The sequence below is a fragment of the Brachyistius frenatus genome, unplaced genomic scaffold (genome assembly GCF_029030835.1).
Source record: "Brachyistius frenatus isolate BFR_SWC_R1_liver_20210118 unplaced genomic scaffold, ASM2903083v1 Contig_16, whole genome shotgun sequence".
NCBI lineage: Eukaryota > Metazoa > Chordata > Actinopteri > Embiotocidae > Brachyistius > Brachyistius frenatus.
Genome location: NW_027210615.1, coordinates 3,551,795 through 3,561,711, shown reverse-complemented (window position 1 = coordinate 3,561,711; position 9,917 = coordinate 3,551,795). Strand labels below are relative to the sequence as shown.

At 41.3% G+C, this 9,917-nt stretch overlaps 1 protein-coding gene across 1 annotated transcript; it reads right to left on the bottom strand.

The window, feature by feature from the left end:
• Positions 1-155: 155 nt before the first annotated feature.
• On the bottom strand, positions 156-9,714 carry LOC138618210 (probable pleckstrin homology domain-containing family N member 1). Its single transcript, XM_069693794.1, has 11 exons — positions 9,538-9,714; positions 7,291-7,399; positions 6,309-6,455; positions 5,930-6,016; positions 4,567-4,654; positions 4,338-4,474; positions 4,104-4,250; positions 2,332-2,418; positions 1,997-2,072; positions 1,794-1,870; positions 156-378 (listed from the first exon to the last, which is right to left on the bottom strand). The coding sequence occupies exons 1-11, from the start codon at positions 9,630-9,632 to the stop codon at positions 247-249; spliced, it is 1,182 nt and encodes a 393-aa protein (XP_069549895.1). The 5' UTR covers positions 9,633-9,714; the 3' UTR covers positions 156-246.
• Positions 9,715-9,917: the final 203 nt, after the last annotated feature.

Genomic DNA, 9,917 nt, shown 5'->3' with positions numbered 1-9,917 from the left:
CGTGTTCAAGTTGAACTGGATCGTAGCCTTGTTTCTGTTTGTCCTCACATGAAGGAGAGCTATAAGAGTCATTTCAGTCCCGTCACAGTGATGAATTCACCCAAATATATCAGAATTAGGGTGAGAAAATGTTTTCACTGCCGCGTCTCTGTTGTGGCACACATCAGAGTAATATTTACATATTATCTACACTTTATTTTAGTTGTACAGTTACAGTAAAGTTTGAAGCTTTTCCCTCCTGATGAGTCAGCTGCGGCCGTTGATGTGACAGTGGTCGGCTGCGAGCATCGGTTCCCGGGACTCCTTCCTGCTCCTCTGCAGCTTTGGCAGGATGGGAGGTGGAGCGTGACTCACAGCAACGTGGCCGCTTCTGTCTGGCTGCGGATCACAGAGAAAGTCTTGTTTCTGCAAAGTTGCCTCAGAGTTTGGGCATCAACCATCACTCTCGCACATGAATATTTATTGCAAACTTTATATCTTCGACAAGTTGTTTTTATCTGAATCTAGAAAAAGACGGTTGACTTTAAAGGGCTTATGTATGCAAGGAGTTTAAAAATCTTTGCTTCAGGCGGAATTTTTATGCAACAACTTCAGAACAAACACTAAAAAATATATCAGGATATGGTTTTGATTTCAAACAAGTTTGTTCATATTGATTTTCATTTAAAACGGAAACAAGTGGCGGCTAAAAGAAACTGCATGTAAACCGATGCACAGTTGCTGGAAATTGAACCTGTCCTCTAGTAATTACTCTTGTATACAACTAACAACAGATAGATTCAGGGAGGAAATATATTGTACTATATAATTGTACTGAATGTCTACGGGCTCATTGCTCAGAGAAAAACTATTTGGGCAAAAACCACAGTCTCATTCTTTCATTAATTATATTGCATCACATCCTCCCGCTGGCCGATACAGTAGACATCACTAACATAATACATGACTATTTCTTTTTTTACACCTTTGCGCCGGTGTAGGTAAAAATGTTTGGGGTTGTCTGTCCTATTCTTGTGAATGTCTCATCACAGTCGTTTACTTAATCCCAAGGATGAAATAAATAGATTTTGAGGGGTCAAAGGTCACAGCCATAGTGACCTCACGTCGACCACCATTCTTTCAGAAAGGCCTCAAGGGAATTTCTTCAAATTTGGCACAAACGTTCACTTGGACTCAAGAATGAACTGATTAACTGCTGGGGGTCAAAGGTCACTGTGACCTCACAAATTCAATTTGTGGCTATAACTCAACAATCCATATACTAGTTATGATAGTTTCACACAAACATCTTTGAGGATATAATGATAAAGTGATGACATTTTTCATCCAAAAGATCAAAGGTCAGTTTCACTGTGACATTAAAAAATTTTTTGCAACAGCATCAATAGTTGCAATATTGTCAATCATCTTTACTGGCCAAGCATGTAAACGCATTAAATTCCTTCAAAGTCTTCACTACAAATATTATATGAGTCTGGACAGATGTGGATGTAAAGTACAACCTGACTAGTTGGTGGAGGCAGACAACCGCAAGGAAGTAAATCTAGTTTTATTTTGTGCTTCAGATATTTTTGTACTGATTTGAATTTAGAGCATTAATTTATCTTTTTTTTTTTTTTTTACTTAAAGGGGCTTTAAAGTAATAGAAAAGGTGTCAGGTAAGGAAGCCACAAATGATAACCAGTCGTGTTATTCCAGTCAGCTCCACTGAGCCTTTTAGCCTCTTTTAGCTCATCGTTTCACATCAGCACCTACATGATGTCTAATCCGTCATAAAGATAAGACAGTCGAACCTGTTGTAATTGAAAGATCCAGTTCTGATAATCCTCCAGGCAGGTGCACGACACCTGCAGGGGCTCCAACAGCTCTCCTAAAACCAGACAGCGATTAGATGAAATTAATCACTGCGCTTCGTTCTGCCCACCCAATATTAATGTGTTGATGTCACATGTCTGTCTGTGTGTGTGTGTGTGTGTGTGTGGGTGGGTGGGTGTACCTCTCAGCTCAAACTCCAGCCGTCCCGGCAGGGCAGACCTCTCCACTGCTATGATGCCGTGTCGGGCCAACCTGCCCTGTTAGAGACGACAGAAGATTTCTACTTTAATATGATCCCACATTTATCTTACAGTAAGTACTTTGTCTCAGAGCTGATTGAAATCCATTTAATGATGCAGGCAGCAGCGGGTTTAAGTTACAACATGTTCCAGCCAGGCTATCTGTCATGTGTCAGAAGAACAAACACTGTGTGATGATTACTGGGACACGGAGTAATGCCACTGTGGTAGAGGAGGTATTATTATGGATTTTTCCCATAGAGTCATTTTACAATACCTCATATCTTATATTCAGCCGCTTGTTGTCAACAGACAGCAGCAGCACGTCTTGTGGGAAGAGAACCATCAGTCTCTCCTGGAGTCCCTGCAAGAACAAAGCCAGCAACGTTTCTTACTGTGTGTTAGTATCCCACCGACAAAATACTGAAATCAATTTATGTTGGTAACAACAACATCACACTCTCCTGGTTAATTGATGAAGTGTGTTGCTAATGTGGAGACGTCACTAAAAAGACATCAGATGGTCACAAAGGTGAACAGTCACAGTTGTTCTGTGCAGCGAGAGAGTATTGCAAACATTTCTCTGCTGCGCTCACTTTCAGGTTTACCATCAAATAAAATGGTTTCAATAATCTGCATAAACAACCTGTTTCATTGCCACATTGGACTTTGGTGAAGCAATATATATCAGCACTAAACCAAAAGTAGGACTAAATCAAATCAAAATTGTAATACAGCTTAATTTCGCATATTAATTTGACAGGCTGATACAGTTTCTGTTAACTGAATGAGACCATAGATGGAGCGATGCTTGCGAGCTACTTCAGGCAGTAAACTCAAGCTGCTCTGCTCTTTATCATGGGACATGCCACATACTCCATAACCATCTAACATACACCCTCCCAATTTTGGTGGTCTATTTAAGCTGCAAAAATGTCCCATCTCTCCCCTTCGTCTGTCAACGACACTTCTACTTTCAGACTCCTCCATCCACCTGCAGGCAGGTTGAAGATATTTGCTCAACACTCTCCAATATCTCTAACTAATCATATTTATGGGGAGTGATGAGGCCGAAGCCCAGACACCAAACTTAACTATGATCTGCTGCTGCAATAAAGATCCCAAACGTGAGGTGTCTGACTGAACTGAGAACAGAAGCAGCCTCTACAAGGTGAAAGAGTAAAAGTTTGCAAACCCTTTTCTTAGAAACAGAAGGGTGATGCACACCAGGCAGCTGGTGTCTTAATTTTACATAAAAGTTATTTTAAGTGGCGGCTTATCTGAAACCATGTGATCACTCTGAAGGGACAAAAAAAAAAAAGACATCTCTTGCATTTAGTTTTGTGTTTGGCCATCTGTATGAGCAAATTTTGTTTTCATGCTGAAAAAACACATTAGTTTCTCATGTTTTCCACATGTTGCAACATATCTTAACATGAGAAAATATGTGGAAAATGTTTTCACATGGGAATCTACACTGGCTTCACACATTACATTATATGAACATTTTCCAAAACCACGTTTCCCATGGAGAAATACATGTTTCACATGTGCTGAGTTTTTGTACATGTGAAATTCATGTGGTTTTTCAGGAAGGGTTCCCTACTCTTTTTTTAAACATTGATTCATCATTTCTATCAAGATTTTAAATGACACCTGTTAACTGAAGACAATCATCATCTTAGCATCGTGTTGATGTAGTAAATTGATTTTGGACAAAAATACAGTAAATAAATATGTCAGAGTCTTTATCTTTCTTATCCTGGTCCTTCTTACTTAATTTGTGCCTTTTTTTTTTAAATTCTTTTTTTGTTTATCTGATCCCTCCATTTTTGCCTCATACTAAAAAAATACAAATGTTGTTATTTTAACAAAACAAGCTTGAACAGTTCAGTATCCTGTTCCATGGTCTCACCTTCATACAGCATACATACATTTATTAATCAGTCACATCAGGTCTTCTCTAGCTGAGCACCTGCCAACAATTGATTTGCTTTACTTCAACATGTCAAAACACCAAAACCCTCCGATCAGGCTTCAGACAGCTACCTGTCTCTGTATGTTGATGATGTGAACCATAGACATGTATCCCAGCTGACCCATGTGCTGTATGGGCGAACCCTCCCACTGCCATATCGGCGCTTGTAGGAGGTATTTCTTCATCTCTTCTCTTTTCCAGTGTTCATCACATGGTAACTATAACAGAGAGATAAGAACACTGTGTTAACTACAACCAGTTATCTACATGCAGCTGTGGCCATATGTGCAACAGTTAATCATTACCAGATAGGAGAGAGCGCAGTGGGAGGGGCTCATGGGTTGCGTCATGGACTTGTATCTCCTGTCTTCAATGTGTTGCATCCATCTCTGGAACTCAGCTGCACTGGCACAGATGAACACCTTGGAGTCCACCATTGGACCTGGATGAAAGAAGGAACATCATAAATCACGTTCGGTACTTTACACCGCGTTGCCACGTCTCAGCTGAGCTGGACAAGTTCCACTGACTCACCGCTGATCTCAAACATGTGCGGTGAATGTGACGCGTCGGGGTCCAGGGCGACGACCTGGAAAGAAAGTCCAGAAAGGGGAAGGATGCCCTGCAAGATGAGAGGAGACAAATTTAAGGAAATAAATCAGGTCTGTCAGCGTGCTTCAGTTTCCTCCATTGAGATTATAGTGCAGGACTTCCCCAACAAAACAAAAAAACAGCATAATTTTAGTCCCTGCTACATCTTTGTGTCATGTTTCGATGGACTTGCTTGTTAAATGTATTCCAACATTTGCAGAAAACAATGCCCATTATGTCCTGTTGAGTTTGTAAACTGTACAAGCCTGCATTGCAAACTTGGAAAGGGTGTTCGCGAGGTATGAGCAAGTGCCAGGCAGGGAGGATCTAAAGAGTTGCATTATGGGAGTTTGAGATCCAGCAGTTTCATTGTTCGACTGGTAGGAAATAAAAATCTGGATATTTCAGCCTCTTGAACCCATTCTGAGCCCTTACCGCGTACATTTCACGTGCAAAAAATGTATGTGTTCACATGTGACCACATACACGTGATGCATGTGAAACATGTGGTTTTGGAACATTTTCATGGTGTAATGATTGAATCCATGTAATAGCCCATGTTATCATATGTTGCAACATGTGGTAAATGTGGTTAATACATGTGATCACATTTTTCTGAAAAGGTGGAAGCAAAAAACACTAAATGACAGGACGACTCCTTTAAAGCAGGTCATTCTGAGCTTTGTGTCAACAGTTTGGCTTCAAACAGTTTCTTGATTATGAGAGCTGTTCATCATGTGTTTTGTACCAATTTCTTATATTTTTTTTCAAAATATTCAATAAGTAACTAAACACTTAATTTAGTGAAAGACCTTAAAGCAACATTCATTGACTTTTGGCCACTAGGGGGTGGAAGAAAACCTGTAAACACAACACTGACATGTAATCACCTTCTTTACATACAGTATGTTTATGTCTACCTGCCAAATGTGTACACCTTTTAGCTAATGATTTGAGGAACAACGCATTAAAAGATGTACAGCCTAGTTTTCACTTTTTTCAGCGTAGTTTGGTTTTAGGTCTCCACCATCTCCTGAGAAGAAATCCTCTTGTAGATGTGCTGTTGTATTCAAAGCGGCTCTCTAACTTTGTCTGTGTGCCACTTGCTGCTGAGCACATAGCACATCGTTGGTTCATTAATTGGGAGTCCACTACTTTATTTCCAGCAACCAGTCACTGAAACTTTGTCCTGCACTTTATCAACACCCGACAAATCCTCCCACTTCCATGCAAAAATAAAGTAGTATTTCAAGTGGTGCAGGTTTTCTCTGAACTTGTAAAGATCTTTTAAAAGTAAAAAGAATACCTCATAAATTAAGTCTTGTCGAGAGTGGTCCAGAGAGAGGATGAGCAGGTGAAAGGAGAACAACACCAGGAAGTGTTCACTGGTTTCCTGTGGAGACAAACATCATGAAGAACTGACCAAGTAGGAAAATGATTTCAGTGTTCAGTTGCTTTCAAACTGTTTAATCAGAGGATCCATCATCTTCTGTCTATTTTTTTAATGTTCACAACAATAAAACTGACCTGTTTTACTATTTTTCAATGAAATGGCAGACTGAAGTTTTGCTCTTTTTGCTGGATCACTATTACGATCCACAAACCATTAAACATAATTAACTGAGTGAGTTATTGTGCCGCTGTGGGAACTTTAACATGGCCTCCTTTGTGTGGTGCTGTGTTACCTGTGTGTAGCTGTTGTACAGAGACACCAGGGAGGAGTGGATGATCTCTCCATACATGTGGGCAGGTTGGCCCTCCCAACCTCTGACAGGCTGCTGGGAGTAAATCCTGTGGTGGAGCTCGTCTCTGCTCCGGCCCCACAGCACCACCTGCAGACACAAAAATGTATGAGCGCACATTTGTTGATCATCACATATCTGTTACACTTTATTTTTCTATGACAAAAAGACTTAAAACTGCCAAATTCACTCCTGGATGGATTATTCTATGTAAGGCTGTCAAGCAGGCATTTCCCCCCCCCTTTTCATCTCCTCATGTCACCGCCCCCATTAGTGTCTAAATATGGCCTCATGTTCCACAGAGTGACAACTCATGCGTTACACAGCAAAACAAAAAAAGTGTGTTTCACAGTTTGAGTCACTGCCTTTGACCACAAACTACAGAATTTGATATCTTCATTTGAAACCAGTGTCTGCATTTTGGCTGACTGATGATCAGTCCAGTCGTCACCTCTCATAGACTCCAGCCTCCCCTGTGACCCTGTGCAGGATAAAGCAGGTTTAGATAATGGATGAATAAATGGAAGACTGTTCTTCTGCAGCAGTTTACATTTGAAGCCTTTAAAATTTTATAATTTAGGTGCCAGGTTTCTGTGGCAGTGTTTCCTCCATCGTTTGTTTCCTGTAAAGTTTGAATCACAAAAAACAGAAGATGCAGAATGTCTCAGTTTTGTGTGGGAACTTCCCACAGTGTGTGTACAGAGTGTGTCTGTGCGTCGACATAAATACCAGAGTGGAAACTGTTGGTGTTCATGTGAGACACATCTCGTCTCACTCTGCCTGAACGTTAAGTGTTTGCCCAGACTGAACCACACGATGTGTTCTCACTGTGAAAAGTGCAATGAGCAAAGTGTACGAATGTGTCTCCGTCACTGTCCTACACAACAAACACACACACAGCACACACACACACACATATACTGACCTCTCGTTCCAGGAGTCGTATTGAAGGTTTGCGTGGCGGCGGCGACGGCTGCTCATCTCTGCTGCTCCTCACTGACAGCTGAAGTCTGGTTTCTCCCAGACTCCACACCCTGAAAACACACACACACACACACACACACACACACACACACACACACACACACACACACACACACACACACACACACACACACACACACACACACACACACACACACACACACACACACACACACACAGAGATTAGAACATTTTATCAGACAGCAGTGTGAGGTGAGGTAGCGGCAGTCAGTGCTGTGGACTCAGTGGTTTTCCTTGTGACCTCGTTGTGGCACAGACTCAGTTCCTGGTGTTTGCTGTGCAGTGTGTGAATGCTACAGCCTATGTCCTATTATGTCTGTCTGTCTAAACTATGAGTAGGAATCCCTATCAGTCTGAGCTAGTAAAGAAATGATTGAATGAAAAGCAATAGAAGATATCACGATATGAATGACATGTCTTCGCCCCCCTGGTACGCAGTAGCAGCAGACATAATCACATTACAACAGTCAGAGCAGACACAGACCCACCTGCTCACCCGCTGTATTCTGTAACCATTGCCTGCTAATGACATAATTTTTTGCCCCAGTTTAATGCTACAAATAAATGTTTGGCAGACAAGAAAAAAAAAGGTTGAAATTTGAGTATGTTGATTTCCCACAATGTAATGCATAATGGAAGTAGAAAAGACTGCATGTTAACTTTTGATCATTTTAATATGAGTATTTCATGTTATATCTATTAATAATCAGCCTCCTCGATGACGTGGTGGTACCTGTCAGGGTTTGTGGCTCAGGAACTGTTGGTGAGTCTACAGAGTCTACGGGCTGCGAAGGGAACTTTTGTGAATAGTGAATCGTCCTTTTGAGTTTGGGGATCAATATGTGAAACTGTTTACACACACATTTTAAAGTGGATCATAGCTGGAATCATTTAAACTCCAGCTGAAACACTGCAGCAGCTTTTTAAACAGGTGTCTGTCATGTAGCTTTAAGTGATCTGGTGCTGGTTTTATGCATTTGTTCTTTGTTTTATTTCCTTCTGGATGCATTTTACTATACAGTCTTGCTGACAGTGAGACAGATTCATGATGTAGTGCATCTCTAGAAATAGATTCTGCTTCTCTTGGAAAGTTTAATTGGAAGTCCCAGTCAAAGTCCTGCACTTGTGCACAAATTGCATATTTTCCTCAAAGTGCAAGGGGATTATTTTCTTGTATATTTACATGAATGGCAATCAATAGATCATAAATAACACTTAGCTATCGGTTTTGTCTCTACATTAACATCCCAGCACACACTACACAGACCTCACTGAGTATATGTATGTATGTGTGTGTGTATGTGTGACAGCGCATCGTCAGACTGCAGATCTCTGTCTGTGTTATGAAACACAAACAACCATGATTAGTGATTATTAAACAGCCACACATAAGGACCAGTAGCTCCTGTTGGGATTAGTTTCTGCTAATCCCCCAGCCTCAGCGCGAGCGGGGATTTGTCCCGCCCTTACTCTATTAAACCCCGTCATGCTCCAGCCATTGTCTTATAGTAATCTGCTAATCACATCAGTGCAGCATCACTGAGTTCCCAAGTTCATGGTGAGTAAATAGGAGCCAATTAGTTCTTGTGTGTTGTTGTTGTTGTTGTTGTTGTTCTGGCTGCTGATGGGTAAAAAGACAATCTGCTGTAATCAAGGTGTTATCATGCTTTTTATGCTTCAAGGATTTCAAGTTAAAACTTTTTCTTCACAACACAACCTGGAAGTGTTTCTGTCTGACAACATATTCTGTTCCTGTAAGTTAAACAAACTGTATCCTCGTAAATTGTATCAATGAATACATGGCAGCTCTAACAAAGACTGATGAACAAGAACATTTTCACCTACAAAACACATGAAATGCCACAGAAAGCCACAGAGGGTTGAAAGAGAAGCTGCTGAAAGCCTCTTTCTTTCTTTACACCGTTACCACTTCCTCCTCCAGAAAACCACATTCAAATGTTTAAACGGAACTGAAAGGTGCAATCTCTATAAACAGTGACATTTTGGATGAGATATTGATGCGTCCCATCCAGCTCTTATTTCCATTGTAGTATTTTATTCCAGCACCAAAGCAGAGTGATAAATGTGTAAATTCCCCTCCAGTATCTTTCTATTTCTAAACATCTTTCAGCTTTAGAACAGTAAACTTGTGTTTGTGTTATCTTACCCTAAATTGTCTGCGGAGAGCTCCAGGAGCTCGAGCTCATCAGGGCCCACCTCGTCCACTCCAGTATGCCTCTGGGTCACACTGCAGCATCCCATGACGTACGAGGAGTCTGACCCGCTCAGCCTCGTCTCAGCTTCTGGTCCGCACACCGAGCACCATCTGCCTGGGCAATCAGCCAGACAGTTTGCGTGTGCCACATTAAAACCGAAGAGGTAACATAAAAATGTGGGGGTGGTTGGATTGAAAAGAGGATATTGTGCACTGGAGAAGGGGCGGGTGTTCTGCTAAGCTCTAGTTCCCCCTTCCAGCCAGCATGCACTGTGTCGTTTCCACAAAGCCCCCAGACTGAAAGGTGGTAAAGGTTTTTGAAGAGCGATTGA

Bases quoted from the DNA above. Each gene is read 5' to 3' on its own strand.
- LOC138618210 (XM_069693794.1), bottom strand. From the start codon at position 9,632: ATGGGATGCTGCAGTGTGACCCAGAGGCATACTGGAGTGGACGAGGTG. The intron at 7,400-9,537 runs GTAAGATAACAC...GTGTGTTTTCAG, and splicing joins CTCTCCGCAGACAATTTAGG to GGTGTGGAGTCTGGGAGAAA. The intron at 2,419-4,103 runs GTAGCTGTCTGA...TTGTTCTTGCAG, and splicing joins TCATCAACATACAGAGACAG to GGACTCCAGGAGAGACTGAT.